The sequence below is a fragment of the Chelonia mydas genome, chromosome 2 (genome assembly GCF_015237465.2).
Source record: "Chelonia mydas isolate rCheMyd1 chromosome 2, rCheMyd1.pri.v2, whole genome shotgun sequence".
Taxonomy (NCBI): domain Eukaryota; kingdom Metazoa; phylum Chordata; order Testudines; family Cheloniidae; genus Chelonia; species Chelonia mydas.
This window is the reverse complement of record NC_057850.1, coordinates 103553341-103580284: the sequence shown is the minus strand read 5'-3', so window position 1 is coordinate 103580284 and position 26944 is coordinate 103553341. Positions and strand designations below refer to the sequence as shown.

General features: G+C 44.2%; 1 protein-coding gene across 4 annotated transcripts in view; it reads right to left on the bottom strand.

Moving 5' to 3' along the window:
- Positions 1-26944, bottom strand: part of DCDC2 (doublecortin domain containing 2) — a 139956-nt gene that overhangs the window by 7917 nt on the left and 105095 nt on the right. For all 4 annotated transcript variants that reach the window (XM_043540045.1, XM_037893046.2, XM_043540043.1 and 1 more), the window contains 2 exons: positions 24275-24375; positions 1307-1636 (listed from right to left, as the gene is read on the bottom strand). In XM_043540045.1, coding sequence (XP_043395980.1) covers positions 1307-1636; positions 24275-24375 — 431 coding nt within the window. The remainder of the gene's footprint in view (positions 1-1306; positions 1637-24274; positions 24376-26944) is intronic.

Sequence of the window (26944 nt, the reverse complement as noted above, 5' to 3'; positions counted from 1 at the left end):
GGGCTGGAGCACTCACAGGAAAAAATTGGTGGTTGCTCTGTCCCCAGTGGCAGCTCCCCGACCTGCCGACCCACCCCAGCTCACCTCCACCTCCAATCTGCCTCCACCTCCTCCCCTGAACAGGAGCTGCCGCGTCCTGCTTCTCCCCCCTCCCTCCCAGCGCTTGTGCCGCAAAACAACTGTTTCGCGTGGCAAGCATTGGGAGGGAGGGGGATGAGGAGGAATGTGGTGCGCTCGTGGAAGAGGCGGGGCCAGGGCGGGGATTTGGCGAGGGGTCCAACAGGGGCAGGGGAGGGGCGGGGTTGGGGCAGGGATGGGGGCGGGGCCGGGGGCGGGGCCAGAGGTGTGCGAGCACCCACCGGCACCAAGGGAAGTTGGTACCTGTGAAGCATCATGGGAGGTACAGCAACTTTCACTTCTTAATGGTATACAATCAGACAGCTGGCCCCAGTTGTCCTATCCCTGACACGGAGGAATCCAGTCAGGGAGTGCCATGTTAAGTTTACAACACATGCACCACATAATCTCAGGAAATCTATCCACTGCTCAGGTTACCGAACACTTGGGGTTTTTCATACGTGACACAGACATTTTTTATTCCATTTCCTGCTGTTGAAGACCTCTCCTATCAGCAAATGGAGCAGTACAGCATCAGGCACCTCTCCCTAAATTTGTGGCATGCCCCACCCCTTGTCCTAAGGGACGAGACTTGTGTTTTAAAATCCCATGAAGAGAAATCCCCTGCCTTTAAGATTCTTGTTTATTTTAACAGTCCTTTTCTATCTGAAAATATAAAAATTAAATAAATCAATAAGACTTCCCTGAAATGAGGACAGCAACACTTATTAAATGCAACCTCTGTGCAGGGCAACTCAGCCAAACAAACAAGGTACTGGTTTCATGAACCAATAGACATGCTTGTGTGCATCCCACTGTCCCCCTGCTATGTCTGACAGAGGAAGTGAAGACTGAAATATACAATCACCCTGCTCTTCTTGAGAGTGCAGGAGTCTTGTATTTCTAGTACCCCATTTACCCACAAAGGCAGGACAAAGACCTGCCAGAGTGATGGAGCAACAAATACATTCTTTGCCAGTTGAAGAAAGAATTCTGCAGTTGTAGCCATAAGATGAGAGGGGTTGTAAATGAGGGGAAATCGCTTTCCTGCAAGCTGAAACTCCACGAGACTCCAAGGGCCTCATCGTGGTTGAGTTGGACTACATTTGCAGTACAGAGCGCTAGTGCTGGAATGAATGAGGCGATATCTATTTTTTTTAAACAAAAAATTGAAAGAATAAGCGGTTACCTGGCTTTGATTGTCAAAGTCCTCTGGTGCTTTTGTTTCTTCTTCAGGATGAAGATCATTGTGATCATTAAACGGCTCCATTTCCTCACCATTTTCTTCATTAGTTTCACCATTTAAGTGGAAAGACCCCTCTTCCTCCAGCTGTCCAAGATTCTCTTCTTCCTGCTCTTCTTCATAATTCTCATTTATTTTCTCTTCATTTTCTTCTATCTCATTATGGAGAACATTTCCATTAACGGCCTCCCCCATTTCCTCTCCCTGATCTCCATTCAGTTCTCCCTCATCTCCCTCTTCTTCATTTTCTTCCTCATCTACCGTTTCTGCTGGCCTCTGATGAAAGCAAAAGCAGAGTTGTCATTTGCAAACATCTTTAATCAAAACAACCCAAGCAATGTCATAATATGGTAGACCCCTAAGTCATAATTGCATCATCATAAAGGATTGCTATACTATTTTACACCAAGGAAGTTATTTATATAAATGGTCTAAATATATTATCAACCCAAGAATCACGTGTCTCAGCAGCTTCTCTCTAACGAAGGGGGAAAGTCCGGTTTATTCACACCATGAGGAACATGGCAGAAGGTATTGTGGGTGTGGGAATGTATGAGGGATCAACCACTCCACAATCCCATAGTCCCCCTTCTAGAGGGATGAGGATTAGGATTTGCATGGTGAGAAGGAACAGTGAGTGGGACAGGCAGGGGGTGGGACGCACACACCTCACCCTCTCCTCAGCCTGCAGAGATTACTGAGGAAACAAAAACAGCCCTTGGCTGTGCTACCTCTTCTGTGGCTCCCCTGCGCTACCACCTCCATTAAGGAGATAAGGAGGTGGACAGGAGTCCCAGAGCCATTGTGGAGGCACAGAGCCTCTGAACAGATGAAGTCTACCTACTGCAGATGCCCCAGAGAACCTGAAAACAGAGGTGCCATATACCCTGTCCCAGACTGCTGGCAGATCTGGTTATGGTAACCACTATACTGCACAACTTTAAGTGAGGAAAACTTAGTGTTTAATACAGAGCATTCATTTACCTACATTTTCAAGATTTCATAAGAAATCTACTTCCAGTTCACATGCTCCAAATTTGAAAACCAATGGGCCAGATTGTCAGAAGTGCCTAGCACCCAACCACTCGCACTGAGAATGGTGGGAGCTACTAAGAGCTAAGCACTGCTAAAAAGTCAATTTAGGTGCCTACACAGGAGCTGAGTTCTTCTGAAAAACCTGGCTCCAATTGTTGGAACTGAGAACTTTGGAAAAATCTGATCCCACTGTTTTAAATGTTATTTTGGCATCAACAAAATTTTATTTTGTGCATACCAAATAAATTCTTCATTTCAACATACTCTCCCAATTTAGTAAGGGTGGATTGTGACACTCTGCACCACATATTCACCATAGTAATATGATTATGATATAATTATGTAGCATCTTGTACAATATATGTCATGAGAGGTGTCTATGAAAAAGTTATGGTTTGTTGAATATGGTTATCCTATTTGTATGAATGTATCATTTTGTATCTGGAGTTATGAATATTGAATATGTATTTGTATTTCAACTGTGTTTGCTCCTGGGTAACACCCAAAAGTTCGTTTGCATTCAGGCTAGCCAGCACATCATGAATGGGCTATTCAAGTTGAATGGTCCATCAACAAAGACAATGGGCCATGGAAAAGGCTTATCCTCACCTGAGGACCTTTCAGACAACCTATGGATAATGGCTGCCATGACTCATTGGAGCATGCAAGGCAGGGTGGATTTGATTTAAATCACTAGTCAGGAAGACTCGATTTAATCATGGTTTTCTACATAAAAGTGCATTCTTGTTGGTTGTTATAACCTTACTACATATTCTTCACAACTCAGAGATAGATGTAGGTTTCATTTTTAGAAGGTACACACTATACATTTTTAAACATTGATTTATTTTGAAAACTTTTCAGATTAGTTTTACAGCTATATCAGAAAATGAATGATTGTTTGGTTATTTCATTTTCCAAAGGTAATTGAAGCAGATATTTATGAAGTCATTGGGAAGTGAACTATCTCCAGTTCAACAAGTTAATCATTAATATTTGGAGAATGTTCTTGCCAGGCTGTATTAGGAGGAGAACATCACTAGACAGGCATTTAAATTGTTTTATTTAACTAAAACAACAACGTTAAGTATTCTGGATTTTTTTCTTCAACAGCAAACATATAATATTTTCACAGAACAAGCATATGTCCCTCACTTCTCACATGTATCTCCAGACTTCTTTTCCTTGTCCAGATCTATTACGCCCCCAACAATCTTCTATTAATTGAACTTTCTGAAACTTTGCACTTTTAGAGAGAGGTAAGGGATTGACTCTGTGTACACAAATTTGCAGAGGGACAATAGAGTTTGAGGTCTGTTATTTCTCACCTCTATATATTATTTATTTATTTAAAACATTTTTGCTGTTAGCAAGCATGTTACCTCTGGAGACACAAATCCACAGTTTGAGAACTGCAAAACTAAGCATCTCTGATAGTATCTTCTAGACTGAGCACTGAGTCCCATTGGGTAGATAGAAAGATTTACCTAAATAATCTATACAGAAGCCTGTGGAACCCCCGTAAAATTGGGTCCCTAATCCATGAACTATTGGAACTCATTTACAAAACTTTTCTTAAACATTACATGAATATATTGTCTCATACTATAGAATTAGAATTTATAATCCCTATTCCATGATGAGATATCTTTGAGCTATAATGTGTCTTAATTAAAACTATCTTTAGATAAGTTTTTTCCTCAAAAAGCATTTTATCAAAAAAATCCAATTTAAATTAAAAAATCCAATTTAAATTTTTTTTTAAAAAAAAATCATTGATTTTTATCCACCCTGATGCAAGGGCTTGTCACTAAATCACATTGTATTGAACTCCTTTTTGGTACCTGTATTTTTTCCACTAACTGTCTTGGAACAAAGGGGTTCCCGCCCTATGAAAGAAGCTGTAAAAGGGGAACATGACATCACCAACGGGTCTCACTCCCCACACAACAGAACACCTGGAAACACCTTAGAAAAAGACTGAATTGGGGAAATGCTGGTCCCAGGCTGGAAAAGAGGATTCGTGCCTATGTATGCAAAACCTAACCTGCTTGTACTAATAGGGTGAGACACTGCTTGATTCAAATCCTGTCTAGTGTATAAGACTTGGGGTATGTCTACAATGAAAAGATGTCGACAAAACTTTTGTCTTCCACAGGTACTTAAAAAAGCCCTCCCACGAAAGACAAAAGTTTTGCCGATGCAAGTGGCAGTGTGAGCGCTCTCCTGCCAACAAAACTAACGCCGCTTGCGGAGCTGGAAGTATTTTGTCAGCAAAATTGCCAACAAGGAGCATTTACACACGCTGACTTTTAGCGACAAGGCTGTGTCGACACAGTCTTGTCGCTAAAAGCTGGTGGTGTAGATAAGCCCTTAGATTGTGATTTTGTTTATTTCTTAGGTAATCTTCCTTGATCTGTATGCTATTACATATAATCACTTAAAATCTAACTTTCTGTAGTTACTAAATCTGTTTTATATTTTTACCTAAAATAGTGTGCTTTGGTTGAAGTGCAAAGGGAAATCTGCTCAGGAACAGGGGTCTAGTGCATTGTCCACTCTACATGGAGGGTGGGGTGGACTGGGTAATAAATTCATACTGGTCATGCTCAGAACGTTATAGCTCTGGGATCCGAGGCTGGAGAGCATTCTGGCTGGAGCCTTTCTATTGTTGGTTTATGAAGTGGCTGGCAGAGCATTCATGCACATGGCTGGGTGTGGATGTTTGTATGAGGGCAAGCTTGGAGGGCTTTGCAGCTTGTCACACGGTCACAGTGTGAAAGGGAACCCAGACTGGTGAAACAGAGGGCTCAGAGGTACCCCAGTTCCAGGTTGCAGCCCGGGGGAAAACCCATGACAGGGGTTTCTTATCAGGAGATGTCATATGACCTGCAAGGTGGTCATGAAAGATCAGGGAACAGGCAATCTGATTTATTGCAAGGACACTAGTTTCATGGGTTTTATTTATAATTCTTTGCATTGTATCACCTATAAAAAAGTCACCTTTCACCCTTTCCCACCAATACAAAAGCCACTGTAAAGCAAAGCCCTCTCTTCCCTGACCCTTTCTGTGTTTGTGCGTAAACACACACAGGCCTCGTTTATATTCAGAATTAGCAATAGTGGGAAATTTCCCCAAAATGTTCCTTCTGTAGACGGGGCACAAGGTGGAAGAACAGAACCTTGCCCTGGGCTCTAAGGAAGGACAAGCAAGTCCTCATTACTGATAAAGTAACACCATTTAATCAAAGAGTTTTAAAGATTGTATTTGCATCAATCTAGATTATGTCAATCCTTTCCTAAATTCAACTGGCAGAAAGATCACCTTGCCATTCAGTGAACTACAGTGTCCCCACTGCAGAGCTGGCTTAGATATTTTTGTTTAGATTTTCATTCTTTATTTCCAGTCATCTCTAGAGATAAGTGAAAGGAGTGATGGCCTCCCACTTCTTCCATTGAGCTTCATCAGAATCTAAAGCCAACTAGCACATTTCATAAGATTCTTACTCAGCCAAGGATATTTGGAATGTTATGGCCATTAGTGGATTGTTGAGATAAGATGATAACTGCTGCAGAATCTATTTTAAAAAAGCCATAGAAAAATCTATTAACCTTGCTGCTGACAACACTAACATACCAAAAAAAATGCTAAGTGTGTATTAATAAAAGGCATAATAAGAATGTTGTTAAATGATCAGTGGCTCCTGATCCAAATGTCTTGCCTTTTCCATAACATTTATATAGCTCCATAATACAATTATATTCCTTTGACACCATATCATATAGGACATGTCATTTTACTGCAATGAGCCACAGAATCACCAGCTACCAGAAATATTATATCGTAGCCTGACTAGCTAGACAAAGACTCAAAAAGGTGGCTTTTAAAGCACAATGATCTCAACATGTTCCTTACTCATATATTCATGACTCTATTTTATCTGATAGCATCAAATTGGCCCTATTACTGCTAAAATAAAAACTAAGCAACACAAGCCTTTTTATACACCTTTAAAAGGAGCCCAGTATGTCACAACTAACAGCTGACTTGAGCCAACTTTTGTAATTGCCAGTACTCTAAGATAACACAGAATACTTGATCTTAGAAGTTACCTGCTATTCAGTCTCCTCTGTGTTACTTATTAATGTATTCCAGTAGCTTTTCACAATGGAAATTTTTATCACCCTTCCCATGCTTGCATTGTTTAAGAAACCACCAGATCTAAAAATCAGCACAATGTTCAATTTCAAAATTCTTTAATAAGACTGCCGCCCAAAGAAGAAAGCTCTCACAAGGCTTCAAAACCACGACCCTTCATGTCCTGTAGGCCTACATGCTTGTTTCTCTTCAAAAGCCTGGGGGGGAGGGGCTTTGGAGCACACTGAGAAAGTTAACAAATATGGGTTCTGATAGACTAAGTGGGTGGAGGAGAAAATGAATTCCAGGAGTAAGGTACCCCTCATTGAAAAAAAACACATTTTAACCAGTGGATCTCTAAATTATTTAGATCCTAGTCTACTTTAGACACTGTCTCTTCATAGGATATTGAGTGCATCTAACCGTTACAACTGCAGCAGTATCATAGAGAGAGGACATCTAACAGACTAGGATGTAAATCATTTAGGGGCCCAGAGGTTAAAATATTTAGCAGTTTAGAGGCTAGAGCAACACCTTGATCTCTGCCCAGAAACTTACTGAATGCCAGTGCAACACTCTCAGATACTTTCAACCGGTAACGTTCAGGTCACATCTCGTTTAGACTGAACTATATGGGACATCAGAACTATATTGGTTAAGCACTGGACCGGTCCAAAACAAGGTAAGAAAAAACAAATCCCATCATTGTGAACAAAATATTTTAACAGTGACTGAAAAACTCCTAGGATATTTTTTACAGCTTAAGTACCATTGCAGCATTCACTGTTACTATGAAGGACAAAAATATAGTCAGTCATTTTTACAGCAAACAACTGAAAAGTGATGTGCATTTATCATTTTTCAAGCTGGCAATACCTAATTAAGGATGTTTATAGTGTACATTTAACTTATCATCCCCAAAGGAAAGGGCTTTTTTTCTCATGCACTATATATGCAAACTGACCTTAGTTCCATGCAAAGATGTACATAAGTCTAAAACATTGGTCCCCAAACTTTTTACCTCACGCCCTCCCTTACCCCTGTCTTCCCCCCACCCCTCGGAACCAGGGGCAGGAGTGGGAGACATGTACTGGGATAAGGGGCCCGAGGCTGGGGTCACAGCTGGGGGCAGGAGCAGAGCTGGGTGGTGCCCCTGCCCACCCCTCCATGGGGGCTGGCCCAGGACTGAGCCATTCCCCCCCCCAAAATGTTCTGTGGCACCCCCCTAAGGGGGTGCACCCCACCATTTGGGGACCTCTGGTCTAAAATATAAAGAATTACATATAAAATGGCTCTTACAGTGCACAATAGTCTGTGATAGTAGAACCTCAGAGTTACAAACACCTCAGGAATGCAGACTGTTGTAACTCTGACTTTCCCTTTTTAAAAAAAAATAGTTTATGTTTAACACAGTGCTGTGGTGTGTGGGTGTCTGGTGCTTCCTGATTGTGTTCTTCTGGTTCCAAATGAGGTCAGTTTGTAACTCTGGTGTTCGTAACTCTGAGGTTTTACTGTAGATGGCTGTAGGCAGAAACTGGAGGGCAAGTTACCCACCCAGTTAGACATTATTCCTGATATACTATGTGTGATATTCTCTACCAAGAAATCATTTCAATCAATTAACCAATGGCAATGGAGGCGCTTGCTGGGTTTGGCTCTGGATCTTCTGATCTTGTCCTGCCACTTAGTATGGAGCAGCTGATGTAGACAATGAGAAATGAAAACATCAACTCAATGTTATTCAGTCTTCCTCAGTGCCCACATTTCATTTTTTCATTTAAAAGAGTTGGTCTAACAGCAGTTCTATGTATCTGCAGCTTCACAGCAAGCCTGATGCCATTAAATATGCCCATGAAGCAAACTTGATGCCCAAAACATGGCAGCAGCAGCTGCTATACAAGTGGCCACATCTTTCAAGCATTCTCCAGCACTGTCTATAACTCTGCCCAAATATTTGAGAGATGTCACCTGCTCGATGTCCCATCTAGACAGGTTAATAATGAGCTGGTTGTAATCTGGAGCTGGAGGCTGCTTGATGGCAATGGACAGGGAGTTAGTTTTATCTGGATTAACAACCGACCAATACACACTGCTTTTTCCCCCAGACAGATCAGCCATCAGATGCAGCGGTTTTCCAAACTGAGCCAACATCAGCGAATTAGTAAACTTTAACACATGTGGGAATGCAGGCAAGATCAGGTTCTGATCCAAAGCCCATTAAGGTCAATGGGAGTCTTTCAACAGGGTTTAATGGGCTCTGGAGCAGGTCCCTAGTGCATAGGTGTACATGAGTTTTCATTGTGTACCTATGGAAGACATTACAATCCATAATTCTCAGCTGGCTTAAAATCAGCATAGCTCAATTCACTTCAGGGGAGCAATGCTGATTCACACCAGCTGAGAATATGCCTACTACGTCCTAACAAAGTATTAATTTGCAAAAGTTAGCCAGAGTCTTGATAACACTGGAAATGCCAAGAAACATCTTATGCTTTATTGTGTACTTGCTTCTTTGGTGCATATATTATCTGGCTTTGAGATGTCTTGTGCCTTCCATACCTACCTTAGAGTTCTCCCCTGAGCCTGTTCACTTAGTTTTACCTGCCAGCCTCTCACTGGTGATTAGCGCCAATCTGCAAAATAACCAGCATACAGCATTTCCCATGGACAGTTTTTGTGGACAAAGTAATGCCTCAGTGCCACAACGCTGGGCCATTGATATTGATGTTTGCACAGTGTGTGATACTGCATCAATGTGAAACCAAGCTGCACTGAGACGCAATGCTACTCCTGTCAAAATGCTGCAATGCAATGTCTGGGAGCCCAACATTTATTGAGGACTTTAACTTTGGCACAGATGAGGGCCCTAATCCTGCCACTGGACCTGGGCAGGCAGACCCTTTCATCTGAGTGGAACACAATGGGGCTTACAGTCAGTACATTGGCTTGCAGGAAGCAGCATAGATCCATTAAAACTGGGACTATCCCACCCACATCAGAAAGAATGGCAATCCTTTCACTTAGTGGAAGCTGTCATTAAGCACAATGCATGGTTAAGAGGGGCAAAGTAGTTCCACAAACTCAGCACAGACTTCACAAGGATTCAGTACACTTCAAATCCAGACAGTCAATGAGTTGTCCTAACCTATGATGAGCGACTGAGCCAGAAGCATGACTTACTTGCTAGTGTATATCACAGATGAACAGGACTCTCAGTCAGGGCTGGCTGTATGAGTGCTTAAGGGTCAGTCTACACGGCAGCTGGAGGCATAATTTCCAGCTCAGGGAGATGCACAGATGCTACCTTTGACCGAGCTAGCACACTAAAAATAGCCATGTAGCTGTAGTAGTCTGGGCAGTGGCACAGGCTAGCCACTCCAGTACAATCCTGCCCAGGACCATAGATAAGTACTCTGGCAGATAGCCTAAGCAGCTGCCTGCACTGTGGCAGCTACATGGCTATATTTAGCATCCTAGCTCAAACACAGCTAGCCTGTGCACGTCTATCCAAGCTGGAAATTTCACCTCCCAGCAGCAGCGTAGACGTACCCCAAGAGACAACTGAGTAAAACCAGTGTTACACAGCAGAAAGGATGAAAGGGCTGCCTCACCCCTCATGAGAACGCAAGGAGAGTCAGCTGTGATCAACAGTGGCTAAGAGTGAATAGTTGGGCAGTGGCCTATGTGAAATGAGTTGGCTGGTGTTATTTTCCCCGTGGACAGGCGTCCACATCACAAAATAACACTAACACAACTGGCACCCTTGTTGGCAGTTTCAGCAAAGGTCAAGGATTGAACAAGCAGGGAGACAACTACCCTCTAGCTCCTTGAGTTAGTTCCTTCAGATGAGAATTAGGGCATATTGATAGAGCAGCTTGCAGAAACTTTCACTGCTACTCCCCATAAGGTACCTGTTTGAGGTACCTGATAAGCAGAGGAATTGAGCCTCCAGAGCTGTCAATACAACAAGTGTTAACAAGCACCAAACTCGCACTAAAAAAAATTAGAAGGGGGGGGTGGGGAAAGAGGACTGAATAACAGACTTGAGGTATTCAAAGGACTGATAGGAAAGGGATAGGCCTCTGCCTTTTATAGTGGTATAGCTGACTGGTCTTTTGCCTCCTAGAGTCATAACAACTCACAGTAAGGAGTTTTCCTTTTGTATGATGGCAAGAAAGAGGAAAGATGTATCACAAATAGTGCAGAAATTTTAAAATTAAGTGGGCTTATCTGTTTTTAAAAAGTAACATTTTCACAATTCACTAGTTTTATTGCACATAGCTTAGAGAATTACAAGGCCTGATTTTCAGACCAGGCTTCCATTTTTGTGGGCACAATTCTATGCTCTTAGTAAATTGTCAATGCTAAATTGTGCCTACAAAAAAAAAGCTTGAGGCCAGATTCTCATCTGGTGTGAAATTATGTAGATCCACTGACGTTAATGGTGCTAAGTCAATTTACACTGGCTGAAGTTCTGGTCCCTGGTTTACAAATCAGGCCCCTGGTGGTTTAAGAGCATCTTAATGTAGAGCAGGAGTAAATTTCAGTTCACATTCAAGAAGTACGATTGCTTGGTAGTATTTTGAATGTTGGCAAAGGATCTTAAAAAGGAGGAGGTATTCTAATTGCACTCATTATGCCACCATTCATTAAGAGTTATGGTTACCAAGTGCCATCAAAATTCCAAAACGCAATAAATTATGAAGACTTTCTAAAGTGACACATTTTACTTCCAATCAGTTGGTTAGTGCATGGCTGCTATTAATATATTACAGAGTCCAACATCATAGAAATTCTTTTCAAGGTAGATATTTTATATGGGAAAAATACATTTTTAAATACCAAGTAGAATCCATTTTAATGTCAACCATAATTTTGCTTTACTGAAACCATTTCCAAATGTTTACTCAGACAATGGTCACAGACAATGAAGTAGGCAACAAAATCTTAATGGTCATAAATAGCATGGGATGCAGATCTCATGACTAGAATACAACATCAGGCTTACTTAGCTTTGAGACAACAACCACCTTTAAAATATAAATATTACTCAATGAATAGTGCTTTATAGATATGTTGCATACATTCCAAAAGCAAAAACACTTTGTTCCAAATCCAGTTAGGGTTGCTAAGTGACAACATCACTTACAAAACCCAAGCACTTAAAAGCAAGGAAATGAACATTAAGGACTCAGTCTTAACTTCCCACATAATAAGTATGCTGTTATTACTCAGTATAAAAATATGTGTTTACCATCACGAAGCCAATAACGTGAAACGCTGAGCCATTTGGGTGTGTTTTTATATATGATTTTGTTGTACTGAGTTCAGTATCTAAGCATTTAGGGCTGGATTTTCATAAATGCTCAACACCCACAAGTCCAATTGCAGTTAGTAGGAGCAGTGGTGCTCGGTACCACTGCAAAAAATCAGGCTTTCAAACTCTCTTCCTCAGTTACATGGAAAAGGGATCTCTGCACATTCCCCCTAAGCCAGAGGTGGGCAAACTACGGTCCATGGGCCACATCCAGCCCGCGGGACCACCTGCCCGGCCCTTGCGCTCCCGTCTGGGGAGGCTAACCTCTGGCCCCTCCCCCGCCCACCTCCCAGGCTTTCCAATAAGCCTGTCCTGCCGCTCCGAGCGGCATGGTAAGGGGGTGGGGGGAGTGGGGTAGGAGGTCCGGGTGGCAGTCAGGGGACAGGGCGCAGTTGGATGGGGAAGAGGTTCGGGGGGGGGTGCAGTCGGGAGACAGAGAGCGGGGCGGGGGGGTTCGATAGGGGGTGCGGTCTCAGGGGGTCGGGGGGTCCCGGGGGGGGTACAGGGAGCAGGGGGGGTTGGATGGGGGTGGGGTCCTAAGGGGGGGCAGTTAGGGATGGGGGTCCCGGGAGGGGGCAGTCAGGGGACAAGGAGTGAGGGGGGGTTGGATGGGTCAGGGATCCCGGGGGGGCCTATCAGGAGGTAGGGGTGTGGATAGGGGTCAGGGCAGTCAGGGGACGGGGGGGGGGGGGGGGTTGGGTAGGGGGTGGGGTCCTGGGGGGGCAGTTAGGGGCAGGCGTCCCAGGAGGGGGCGGTCAGGGGACAAGGAGCAGGGGGGGTTGGATGATTCAGGGGTTCTGAGGGGGGCAGTCAGGGGATGGGAAGTGGGAGGGGGCGGATAGAGGGTGGGGGCCAGGCTGTTTTTGGAGGCACAGCCTTCCCTACACGGCCCTCCACACTGTTTCACACCTCAATGTGGCCCTTGGGCCAAAAAGTTTGCCCACCCCTGACCTAAGCCAAGGCCATTTTGGTAAGGAATGGAGGAAGAATCATTTTACCAGATCCTGGAGTTCTTTCATGTTTGAGAAGTAGCCACGCTAGTACACAAGTCAAAGACATTTTTTTCCTCCATCTGTTTCACTGACAGAGAATCATGTCTGTTTTTAATTAGTGACTGTTTGAGTCAGTGTTAAAACATCTATATTTCAGATTTTGTGAATCAATGTGATTTATTGGGCAGACATAGGGATAATGAAATGTTAAACAGCTGGCAAACAATTCAAAAGGAGCTATTTTGAAGTCTCAGCAAATATTTGTTTGACATTAATCATACAGTTTTCAAAAAGTATTAAACAGGCAATGAAAATTAAACCTAAAAATTTGAAAGTCTACAGATTTTTCTGGATTTTTGGGGGAGGGAGGGCTTGGGCACACTAGAAAGAGGAAATCAAAATCAATTTTATAATAGGACTGTAGTTGCGATCTTAACTTTGGAGAAATTACCACCTCTCAATAATAAAATCACATACACCCATAAATCCAGGGCTGGAATCCTTGTCAAAAAGCTTCAAAAAAAAATAATCGAGGGATGCCTCAGCTCCTACTTCCACTTCCTGGTTTAAAACTGGGGCTGGAGCCACCTGCTGGGGACACTGCCTAATTTAGAAGAACACAGAAAGGTAACTGCCAGCATCTCCTGGTTCCTATCTTTGGACACTACAACAGTTAATTTGATATACTGCCTAGTTCCGACCGTTTTACCTCCTCTAAGAGTCCAGTGTGCAGGACAGACAGAAGAGCCAGATTCTTTCTGCTTATGGAAAGGAAAAAAAATAGGGGAGTTTTCCTTTACTGTTTTTAACAAAACATTGTATTAGTATGTTTTAAATATATTAAATAACAGCAGCATTACAATATGAAGAGGCCTTACCTAAACTCTTCTGTCAGAAAAAGTTAATAGTAATAACAATAATAGGGACATTTAAAACACCACCCTTGTGTTCACACATTAGATTAGTATTTCAAGTTTACCTGACGAAGCTCCTACTATTTTGTTCCCCATCACTGAGAAGTGAAAACACCTTACTAGATAAACTGTTTTTCCCATCCCTTTGTCCAACTGATTTCATAGCATGTCCCCAGTGTGAAGCTGGAGAAAGCCTGTATTCCACACAAAGGCACTGTGCATTTTGTATTTGGAGCCTCCAGTCTTGGTTTAGAATGTAAAAAAAGAATATGTGCCGTTTAAGAGAAACACTGGTTTTTCCTACTTGATTTTCAATTACCACTGGCATCTAGCCTACAGTAAAATAAAAGGCAGCCATTTTAATGCACTCAGCTGGAAGTCAACATTTTGCAGCACAGTATATAAGCATGCATCTAGCTGATATCACACTACATTTAGTCAATGGCTAATCTGGCATTTGTTCAACTGTATGCTATAAATGGTAAAACAGAGAAGAAGTAACAGCATCTTAACCACTTCGTTTCTGGTGGCTGGAGAACATGGTGGTGTTATCTGAAGTGCCAGCATTCTAATGAAAAGTTGGCACATATATAGTAGTGTCCCACACATAGAGGACAGTACTGGTGGTGCATTTTGTCCCATATTCCTGGCACATAAGGCAACAATGCAGCAGCCAAGGTTAACAGAAAAGCTTTTCAGCACAAAGTTGCTGTTGAAGATGATCAATAAAGGTCTAATCCTGCAAGGTGATGAGTGCTTCCAAGTGGTGCTGAATGCCTCAGTTTGGTTAGGTCTCAGATGCACCTAGCCCCTTGCAATATTGGCCCTAAGAGAATATACATATTGTTTGAAAGTTACAAAATATCCACCGATGTTAGAGCTTCTCAATCAGAGATGAAGAGTAGGGAGTGTGAATTTTGGGCTTTTTCCTTGGAAAGCATGAAATCAGAAGATTCTTCATGGGTGGGTGTATGTGCGCGGGGGGAGAAAAAGGATACTTGTTATCAAATGTGATGCCAATTTCCAGCCCAAGTTGGTAGTGATTGAAAGGTGTTAGCATCTGATGGCTGTACAGTGACCTTTGCAAACAAGGTTAGTCGTCTCAGACAGTTCCTTGTGTTACAAAAGTCATCAGCATGATTAACACTTGTTGGCAACCTCAGCAGACAGACCAAGTGCTAAACTGGCAACGGAGAATAAACTCTTCTCTCATTCCTATAGAAGGCCCCCATCAGGTTGTGCTGAGGCACACTGGCAGGGCTGTATACAGAAGCTTGCAGAGCTGCTGCTTGTGCTGTACCAGTATAGGGGATAAGTAAGACTTCAGTCTTCAGTGCTGTCAGGTCGGCACCTTTCACAAGCAATAAATTCAACATGAACATTAGAACAAGACAGTTCCTGATGACAGAATGCATTGCTGTCAAACACTCCAGAATGCCCATAGGAAGCCTCTGTGGAGGTCAGTAAATGGACTGATGATCTCACTAATTTACTATTAGCAAGCCAAGACCAAGACAGGATAATTCAGGCTGCCACAAGAAACACAGATGAACTAGACGGGACATGAGGTGTTGTTTTATCCTAACAGTAGTATCCACAGAGACCTAACTATCACAAAGGCTACTTCTCTCTCAACAATGATAGTTGGAACCAACAGGGAGGCTGAGGCGGATGGTGGCCCAGGTGAAACTCTTGAGGTTGTGGCAGGGTATTTTCAGTGGAAGGACCTTGGCTGTGGAGTTCCTTACATCAGAGAGCAGGATGAACCAAACTCTTGCTACTTTTAGAGCATAGTACAGAATTCATGCCTCTCAGAGATCTTTCCTCAGTAACAATGGCAGCAGGATAGTCCAGCAATGCTTCCACCAGAAAAAAGTCACCAGGAGTGACCCCACTTACAAAAGCAGCACAAAACAAAGGAGGTGTGGCGAGTCTGGTCCTTTTTCTGATAGAAACGATGCTGTTCTTAATATTTTCTGTGGCAGCTAGGTATTTTGGTGCTAGGCATATTAACAATGCCTAGTCTGAAATTACTACACTATATAACATAAATCCTCCATTTATCTTCCCCAGAAACCTTTACCTTTTTATCCACTCTGTTTGAGAACTAATCAACAGGCCTAGTGTTTTTTTTATCTGAGTCAAACAAAATTTAGAAAATTAGCCTCTAGATAAGTAAGCACAAAAAATAACAACCAGACCAGGTTTTCTGGCAGAGCTGGTTACATAACGATAACAATAAATATTCACAAATATATGTGTTAATAAGTGGTTTGATTTCATTCCACTACTGTTTGTAGGTTCATACTAATCATTATTCTTGGGCATTGAGATGACAATCAGATATTATTTAAAATGGTTGACTCCCAAAACATGCAGAGATAATTGTTGGTCTGAAACTCCTACCAAGTCCATGTTATTCATTATTCTCCAGCAAAGATTAGAAATACTATCGTAGGTGGCTAATCAAAGGAGGGCAAACATATCAAAGACAAACAGTCCCCATATGCTAAAAACTATGGCTGTTGATTAATCGCAGTTAACTCACATGATTAACTAAAAAAAATTAATCATGATTAATCGCAGTTTTAATCGCACTGTTAAACAATAAAATACCAATTGAAAATTATAAAATATTTTGGACATTTTTCTACATTATACTGATTTCAATTACAACGCAGAATACAAAGTGTACAGTACTCACTTTATATTATTTTTATTACAAATATTTGCACTGTACAAATGATAAAATAAATTGTATTTTTCAATTCACCTCATACAAGTACCGTAGTACAATCTCTTTACTGTGAAAGCGCAACTTACAAATGTACATTTTTTTTGCATAACTGCACTCAAAAACGAAACAATGTAAAACTTTAGAGCCCAGAAGTCCACTCACTCCTACTTCTTGTTCAGCCAATCGCTAAAAGAAACAAGTTTGTTTACATTTAGGGGAGATAATGCTGCCCGCTTCTTATTTACAATGTCACCTGAAAGTGAGAACAGCATTCACATGGCACTTTTGTAGCCAGCATTGCAAGGTATTTACATGCTAGATAGTCTAAACATTCGTATGCTCCTTCATGCTTTGCCCACCATTCCAGGGGACATGCTTCCATGCTGATGATGCTCATTAAAAAAAAATATGTTAATTAAATTTGAGACTGAACTCCTTGGGGGAGAATTGTATGTCTCTTGCTCTGTGTTTTACACACATTCCACCATATATTTCATGTTATAGCAGTCTCGGACGATGACCCAACACATGTTGCTTGTTTTAAGAACACTTTCACTGCAGATTTGATAAAACACAAAGAAAGTATCAATGTGATATTTCTAAAGATAGCTACAGCACTCGACCTCAGATTTAAGACTCTGAAGTGCCTTCCAAAATCTGAGAGGGTCAAGGTGTGGAGCATGCTTTCAGAAGTCTTAAAAGAGCATCACTCCAATGCGGAAACTACAGAATCCAAACCACCAAAAAAGAAAATCAACCTTCTGCCGTCGACATCTGACTCAGACGATGAAAATGAACATGCGTCAGCCTGCACTGCTTTGGATGGTTATCGAGCAGAACCCACCATCAGCATGGATGCATGTCCTCTGAAATGGTGGTTGAAGCATGAAGGGACATATGAATCTTTAGTGCATCTGGCACATAAATATCTTACAACGCTGGCTACAACAGTGCCATGAGAATGTCTGTTCTCATTTTCAGGTGACATTGTAAACAAGCGGGCAGCATTACCTCCTGTAAATGTAAACAAACTTGTTCGTCTGGGAGATTGGCTGAACAAGAAGTAGGACTGAGTAGTCATAGAATCATAGAATATCAGGGTTGGAACGGACCTCAGGAGGTCATCTAGTCCAACCCTCTGCTCAAAGCAGGACCGATCCCCAATTAAATCATCCCGGTCAGGGCTTTGTCAAGCCTGACCTTAAAAACTTGTCTTGTAAGTCTTGTAAGCTGTAAAGTTTTACATTGTTTTATTTTTGAATGCAGGTTTTTTTGTACGTAATTCTACATTTGTACACTCAACTTTTATGATTATTTACTACAGTACTTGTATTAGGTGAACTGAAAAATACTGTTTCTTTTATTTTTACTGTACAAATATTTATAATAAAAATAAATATAAAGTGAGCACTGTACACTTTGTATTCTGTGTTGTAATTGAAATCAATCTAGTTGAAAATATGGAAAACATACAAATATTTATATAAATAGTATTATCTATTATTGTTTAACAGTGTGATTAATCACGATTAATTTTTTTAATCGCTTGACAGCCCTACTAAAAACTATTTGTCCACACTTTTGGCAAATACTTATACATACATGAGAAGTAAATCAGGACTGGCTCATGAGTAATTCATAAACAGGAAAGGAATATGTTTGCAGCAAAGAGTTTCACCAGGTCTATTCTCTACTTCAGGGACATAAAGATCTACTTACTTGCAGAGCTGGCTCAAGACATAAAATTTTACTTTTAAAAAAACACAATGAGGTGGATACCATGCTTTTCCAAACTAGGTAAAAGGAAATAGTGCCTATAAAACATAACGAGCTCTGCCAATTTCATACAACTCTACTTAGGAAACAGTGGGACAACTAAATATCATGTTTTCCACTTCAGTTCCAGCACTGTACGTACAGATTTAACAAAATCAAATAGACATGAGCCTATTTTGCCATTCAGAGGCAATCTAATGTGGTGCAAGACTGCAAGAATCCTGGCCCTGATTCTGGACAGTGATCTAGCCCCTTTACATTGCTCCGCTGGCACAGAGGGACCAGAACCCAGGTGGATCTATGCACTAGGGCAGGGGTTGGCAACCTGTGGCACGCGTGCCAAAGGCGGCACGCAAGCGATTTTTACTGGCACACTGCTTCCAGCCGGGGTCCCCGGCTGGCAGCGGGCTGAGTGGGACCGGTGGCCAGGACCCCAGCTAGCAGGAGCCGACGGAACTCCAGACTGCCAGCAGGTGAGCCGCTGCCAGTCTGGGCGTCTGTCCGCCACCCTACTCAGCCCACAGACGGTCTAGAGTTCCAGCCACTGGCCCCGCTCAGCCTGCTGCCGGACTGAGTGAACGGAACCCCAGGCCAGCAGCGAGCTGAGCAGGGCCGTTGATCAGGACCCTGGCTGGCAGAAGCCGGCGGACGGAACCCCAGACCGGCAGCGGACTGAGCCGCTCAGCCCACTGCCGGTCTGGAGTTCCAGCCGCCGGCCCCTTGCCAGTCGGGGTCCCAGCCACCAGCCCCGCTCAACCCAGTGCCGGCCTGCGTGAACAGAACCCCCGGCCTGCCACGGGCCCCTTGCCAGCTGGGGTCCCGGCCATCGGCCCCGCTCAGCCTGGTATACCAGCCGCTGGCCCCGCTCACCTCGCTGCGGATCTGGGGTTCCAGCCGCCCAGCCCCCTGCCAGCTGGGGTCCGGGCCTCCGGCCCTGCTCAGCCCTCCTGCCAGCCTGGGGTACCGGCAACCAGCCCAAGGCTCTGCTCTTGGCCTAGGCCCAGGGTTCTGCAGCCGCCCCCCGCTGTGGCCCACTGACCCCAGCCTAGGGCAGTGAGGGGTGCAGACAGGGGCAATAGGGGGCACAGCTCAGCACCCCCATCTTAAATTTTTTTCCAGGCCACTGGGATATTTTTAAGTCCTGGTTTGCTGCTTATATCAGACCACGTTTGACCTTGTGCGTGTCCTCTGTCGCCATTTCTTTTCCCACTGAGAGTTGAGGGGTACATTTGACAAAATGGCAGCTCCTAGGAAAGCAAAGTTAGATGTCTGTTCATTTCAGCCTTCTTGGACAGACACATTTGGATTTATTCAAAAGAAGGACCGTGCAATTTGTGCTTTTTGTTGTGAAAGTGTTGTTTGTCACACATCAAGTGTTCGACGACATTTTGAAACGAAGCACGAGAAAACCTTTCTTGAGGAAGTAGACAAGACTGAATCAATCAAGAAGGCAGTAGCAGGATATGAGAAGCAAAGCAGTGTTTTTAAAAGCTTAAGTAAAAATCAAGCTACAGAAGGAAGTTACAAGATTGCACAGTGCATTGCAAAAAACGGAAAGCCGTTTACAGATGGGGAATATATAAAAGAAGTTTTTCTCAGCAGTTCGGAGATTTTGTTCAATGATTTGCCAAATAAAGATTTGATCATATCTAGAATAAAAAAACTGTCTGTCTCTGCCAGAACAGTTGCGAGACGCATAAGCGAAATGGCAGAAAACATTAAGGAAAAGCAGACGACTGCATTAAAAGACACAGCAGTGTTTAGCGTTGCAGTTGATGAGAGCATGGATATACACGACATTCCACATTTGGCAGTTGTTGTGAGATACTGTGCTTCCGATGAAATCCAAGAGGAACTTTGTTGCCTAAAACCCCCGCATGGCACAACAAAGGGGGAAGATATAGTGGAAAGTTTTGTAAACCACTTTGAAGAATGAGGAGTTGACATCAGAAAAATATTTTGTGTGACAACAGATGGTGCTCCTGCCATGGTCGGAAAACAGAAGGGATTTGTAAAGATACTTGAAGATCAAATTGGCCGTCCGACTGTCAAATTTCACTGTATCATCCATCAAGAAAAGTGCCTGTGTGCTAAAATTTCTAATTCAGAGCTTAATAATGTGATGAATACAGCCGTGCGAATTGTGAATTTCCTTGTTGCTCGATCTTCTTTGACTCACAGACAGTTTCAAGCTAGAAGAAATGGACAGTGCTTATAACGACATTCCACTTCACAGCAACATTCGGTAGCTAAGTTGTGGCAAGGATTTGGTGTGCTTTGTAAACTGTTTTGAAGCAATCAAGGCCTTTTTGTCGGAAAAAGAACAAAACTACCCTGAACTGGATGATGACAAATGGCTGTGTAAACTCATGCTTCTAACTGACATCACCACTCACCTAAACGAACTCAACCTTTGTCTCCAGGGTGAGGGCAAACAATTCTGGATCTTTATGAAGCTTGGAAGGCATTTGTTGTAAAACTAGCAGTTTTTTCTCGGGATATTCAAACTTCTACTTTCTGCTACTTCCAACACATAAAAGAGCTTTCGACATGTTGCGCTGTCAGTGTCGATGAGATTGGAATGTACATGCAAGAACTGGAATCAGAATTTTCTGACAGATTTCAAGATTTCCAGCAATTTGGCCCAATGCTTTCTTTTCTAATTAAACCAAGTTCAAGTGACTTGGATTCGTCTATATTTCAGTGGATGGGTGTTGAAGATTTCAAAAAGCAGCTCATTCAGTTAAAAAGCTCAGAATTGTGGGCATCAAAGTTTGTAGATCTGTGGAGTGCACTTGAAGCTACCGAGAGAGATCATGGGCCTCTATTCTGACCTGCTGGACGTCCCTGCCACTGAAATGTAACTGTTTGAAGAAAATTGCGTTTGCAATGCTCTCAGCATTTGGATCCACAAAGCTGTGTGAACAGGTATTTTCGCACATGAAATCTGTCCTCTGTCCCTCTCGGTTAACAACTGATCACTCAAAAGCCTGTGTGCAGCTTAAAGTATCCAAATACGTGCCAGACACTGGAAAACTCAGCAAGGAAAAGCAAGGGCAAGGATCACACTAAACCAGTGGTTCTTAACCTTTACTGCAGCCTGCACCCCTTTGGTTTTCAAAATGTGTTCTCGCACCCCTTATCAAAAATTACAGTACAATTAGCTTAAAAACTTGAAAACTGAAAAACTTTGTTTGTATATTACAGTAATCGTTAACAAATGTATAATGTTAATAAATACATAGGTTTGATGAAACAAAGTAGTTGTACTTATGTGCCTGTGCTTAATTTGTGTTTTCGGTGATTTACCCTCTAAAAAAATCTCACATTTCTCGCACCCCCAGAAAGGGCATCTCACACCCCCAGGGGGTGCGTGCACCCCAGGTGAAGAACCACTGCACTAAACTAATAAGATCTGCATTTTAATTTAATTTTAAATGAAGCTTCTTAAACATTTTAAAAACCTTGTTTACTTTACATACAACAATAGTTCAGTTATATAATACAGACTTATAGAGAGAGACCTTCTAAAAATGTTAAAATGTATAACTGGCACGCAAGGCCGTCCCTAGCTATTTTGGTGCCCTACGCAGCCCCCCTGTGGGGGGGGGCCTGTGGGGGTCCCAGGCCTCCATGGGTGGGAGTGGGGGGGGCTGGCCCTAGGCCTCCATAGGGGGACTGTATGGGGCCCCGCCCCAGGCCTCCGCGGGGAGGGGATGGGGCGCTGGCCCCAGGCCTCCGTGGGGGGACGCGGGCTAGCCACTTCCTGCGGGAATTGGAGCGACCCTGCCCCAGCCTGCTCTGCTCCCCGGCTCCCAGCCGCGCTGCCAGCAAGGGCTGGGGGGTGGTTCCTCCCTCCCCCCAAGCCTGGGAGCCAGGGGAGCGAAGCAGGCTGGGGCCGGGTCACTCCACTTCCCGCAGGAAGCGGCCATCCCCCATCCCCCACGGAGGCCTGGGGCCAGCCCCCCCTCTCCTGCCCGCAGAGGCCTGAGGCCCCAGGCTGCTCTGCTTCCCTGGCTCCCAGACTTGGGGGGAGGGGGGAACCGCCCCCCCAGCACTCGCCGGCGGCATGGCTGGGAGCCAGGGGAGCGGAGCAGGCTGGAGCTGGGTCGCTCCACTTACCGGTGAGTGCACGCCCAACTGCTTCTGGAGTCCTCAGGGGAGTGGGGGCGGGGTGAGGGCGGGAAGAGGCGAGGCTCGAGCAGAACAGGGGCAGGAGCCTGAGGAAGAGCCGGAGCAGAGGCTGGAGCAGCACGCAGCTGCGCAGGGCACCAGGAAATTTGGGGCATCAAATTTCCTGGTGCCCTACACAGCTGCATGCTTTGTGTATGGGTAAAGACGGCCCTGCTGGCACGCGAAACCTTAAATTAGAGTGAATAAATGAAGACTCGGCCCACCACTTCTGAAAGGTTGCCGACCCCTGCAGTAGGGAATCCTTCTGACAGAGCAGGGCTCCACCTGCTGGCACAAGGCTCAGTGGAGCAGCCCAGTTCTGCCTTTCTTCAGCAATATGGGGGAAAGGATTATGGCTAGAGCATACTATGCTTTGGACAGTCTGGGCTAGTGGTCCATAGGTGTCTTAATCAAGATCACTGTAATGTACAGCAACCTTGGCAGTTTTTGTGGGTGAGCCAGGGGAGTAGATTTGGGATTTTAGGGAAGGATTGAAGTGTTACACTAAGAAAGAGTAATAGTGGGAGAGGTGAGGGCTTAAGAAAGGGGGAGGGGAGAGAGAGTGAAAACATGAGGAAGGAGGAAGAGAATACAATGCAGGGAAAAATGAAGAAGATGAAGGAAGAGAAAAAGGATACCCCAGACATGCAAGAGAAAGAAAAGTGGGGCTAAGGAAGGGAAAGGAGGAAGAACAAATGCAAGGGAGACATCAATTACAGTTTAAAAAAAGCAGAATGTTAAAATATTACACAACTGTGATTGCTTTGTCTTTTGAAATATACCAGATGGTACCAAATGGCAGGTACTTCCCAAGAAGCTTTCCGGGGTGGGTGGGTGGAGACAAGCAGATCCCCTTTATTCACCCTTCCTCGGTCTTAGTAAACTACTGACGTTTTCTAGGCATCTTGAGGGATGGTCTACACTTTAAAAGTCTTTTTTGCTGGTAAAGCTTATTCTCTTTGGGAACTAGTTTAAGCTATGCCAGGAAAAGAACCCTTTCCAGTATCAGCTGCTTCTCTGCTAGTGGGGTTGCTTGTAAAACTCTACCAGTACCGCTCTTCTGGCAAACCCTTTCAAATGTAGACAAGGCGCAAATAAGCGGGGTGAGGGCATGGTTACCAGAAACAATGTTGTACACTTCACCTCAGGACACGGGCTTCTTTTTACAGTAAACATCCTCTGAAGACTTGGGGGGTATTTGAGTAGATTTTGGGAGTGCAAGGACTTTGCACTGATACATAGGAAACTGTGATGGGGTGGTGTGCCCTCTTAAGGGTAGTGGTGCCTAATGGTCAACCCACCCCACCATGTGATTTGGCCCAGTAAGGTTTTAAAGGGCCTATACATATATGAGAGGCCTAGGGGTTATTGATAGAGAAGACAGTCAGGGGTGGGATTATCCCCTGAACCATGATGAAGAGCTGACTTGGACTCTTATAGGGACCCAGAGTGGGGTGACCTGGGGTAACTAACAAAGTAAGTCACCTTTTACAGAAAGACTTAATAAATCAGACCCCACAAAGAGGTGTGGGGGTTGGGTTTTGAACCAACCTAAGTCTGGTAATTGGTTAAAAGAACATGTGCAGGCACGGAAACAAGAGAGCATGCTGGAGAGGCCCATCTCTTGACAGAAACAAATAACTGGGACTCAGAAAGCATTCAAGGAAAGGGAATGTATTCAAAAGCAGTGCAACCTTGTATACAATGCTGTACCAATGAACGTTACAAATGCACCCTGTAAAAAAAATGCAGCAGGCATCAAGGGAAGTGACAAAAGAAAAACACAAGATTTGTTTTCCACATTAGTCATTCGTTCAAAGCTTAAAGATTACCTGATCCACTGGAACCTCTACCTGAGTGTCTTCATCTTCCTGGATTTCTGCTGCCCCCCACATTTCAGACCGTTTTTCACCAGCTTTGTAAATACCTTCATCTACAACCAGAAAGAAATACTGAGTAGACGTAAAGACCAATTGTGACACTGTGTGGCACAACAACTGAACTGCACCTAAATTCTGCTTCTAAGAATAGCTTTCAAAGCTCACATACCATTTCCAGAGTAAACCTTTTAATGGATTTTAAATGTCTCATTATGTTCAATTTTGTTTCCTTTGTTTCTAATTACAGTTATACACACGCTACATTATGTAGCGGAGGAAGAATAAAGAGAGATAGACCTGAACAAACACCCTGGATCTGAACTCCCCTGAACTCTGGGGAAGCTCAGAGGTGAACCTGATCTTTACAACACAGACCTATCACACTACATATTAACAATAGGATATGCATATAGATTTAAAATTATGATATTAGCTCATGATAAATGAGCTAATAAAATTTTCAATGCTAAGAAAAACATCACAAGCTCAGAAGAAAAAGTAAATGTGGTGAATTATTGTAGCTATGATGTTACAATTTAGGATTTACAAAGATAACCAGGGGAATCAACTCCAGTTCCCCGTTCAGAGCCTGAACAATAGAAGAAACTCTACATTTCTGTTTTGCAAGGGCACTGGGAAGCCACAGAGAGCCTGCCCAGGACCGTGGAGAGGGTTGTGTCAGCTCGGCAAGACTAATAGGTCCGCAAGCAGATAGTCGATTCCCAACCTTATTCCAGTTCACACTGGTTTTACACTGGTCTTCATTTTATTTGATTCATTTGTTCTTGTACTCTGCAAGTAACTTCCAAATGCCTTAGCCAGGCACATTTTTTGTACCAGAAAGCTGAGGAGGAAAAAGTAGAATGACAGGTATAGTCTGTATCCTCAAAGAGTAATAAGGGTTTAAAAAAAAGAAAACACAGTTACTTACTTCTCGTAACTGTTGTTCTTCGAGATGTGTTGCTCATATCCATTCCGTGCTAGGTGTGTACATGCCACATGCGCTGTTGCCAGCCATTTTTCCCTTAGTGGTATCTGTTGGGCTGCATGCGTATGCGCCAATATAAGATGCACCAATGGCCCTATGCCATCTCAGTTCCTTCTTGCCATCCAACTCCGACAGAGGGGGAGGAAAGTGGGTCATGGAACGGACAGGACCAACACATCTCAAAGAACAAGAGTTTTGAAAGGTAGGTAACCGTTTTTTCTTCTTTGAGTGCTTGCTCATGTCCATTCCATGCTGGGCGACTCACAAGCGGTACCCCAGGAAGTGGGCTCAAAGTTAATGAATGTGCTGACTGCAACACTCTTCTCCCAAAATTGGCATCGTCTTGGGCCAGGGGCACCAGAAAAGGTGGGGACAAGGGGCCATGGCCCTCCCACTTTTGAAAGTGGATGGGCCTGGCTCATCCACTTTTCATCATGGTCCTGGCCCCCTGTGCCTCCTCTTCGTCCCCAAAGCTGGAACCTGGCCCAGGGAGCTGTAGGGAGCTGCAGGCCTTCCACCTGCCCAGGGCAGGGGGGTGGTAAGAGCAGCCCCCAGCTGTGTCCCCGCCACTCGGACCCCCCATCCAGGGCAGGTATAGGGTCCGTGGCTCCCCATTGCTGCCCAGGCAGCTCTTACCATGGCCCCGTTGTGGCTCTTTGGCCCCTGAGGACCCACCTCCAGGCTACCCTGGAAGCTAGAGCCAGGTCAGGCTAACATCAGCGTGGGCAACTCTGGAGAGCCATGGACCCTCCACCTGCCCTGGGTGGTAGGCCAGCGGGGCGGAGACACAGGCCAGGGGCTGCTCTCAGGCCTCCCCACCCCGGGCAGGTGGAGGGGCCCAAGAGACCTTGTGCCCCCTCACTTTTGGGAAGAATCCTACCTTGGGCCTGTTGGGTGATGGTGTAGTGGGACGTGAAGGTATGAACTAACGACCAGGTTGCGGGCTCTGCAGATGTTCTGGATTGGTACCTGTGCGAGGAATGCTGCTGATGAAGCCTGGGCTCTTGTGGAATGAACTGTCACGATGGCTGGAGGCAGGATGTTTGCCTGCTCATAGCAAGCCGGAATACAGGCAGTTACCCAGGACAAGAGATTTTTTGGGTTACCACAGGTAGCCCTCTCATCCTTTGTTATTGCTGCAAAGAGCTGTGTGGATTTCCAGAAGGGCTTAGTCCTCTCAATACAAAAGACAAGGGCCTGCCTAATGTCCAACGTATGAAGCCGTCGTACCTCAGAGCTTTTGGGAAGAAGACAGGTAGCAAAATGACATTGTTGTTGTGGAATTGTGCCTTCACCCTTGGCAGGAAGCTGGATGGGGGCGCAGTTGAACCTTGTCCCTGAAGAACAATGTGTAAGGTGATTCTGACATAAGGGCCTTGATCTGAGTGACCCTTCTGACTGAGGTGATTGACAACAGGAAGGCAACCTTCCAGGAGAGAAGTAGTAGGAAGCATGATGCCAACAGCTTGAATGGGGGCCCCTAAGTCTCGAAAGGACCCGGTTTAAGTTCCATGGTGGGTAGGTCAGTTCGCAAACCAGAGGATAGAGTCTTTCCAACCCCTTGAGAAACTGGGCTGTCGTGTCGTGAGAGAACAATGATCTGCCATTCTCTAGGGAGTGGAAGGCTGATACGG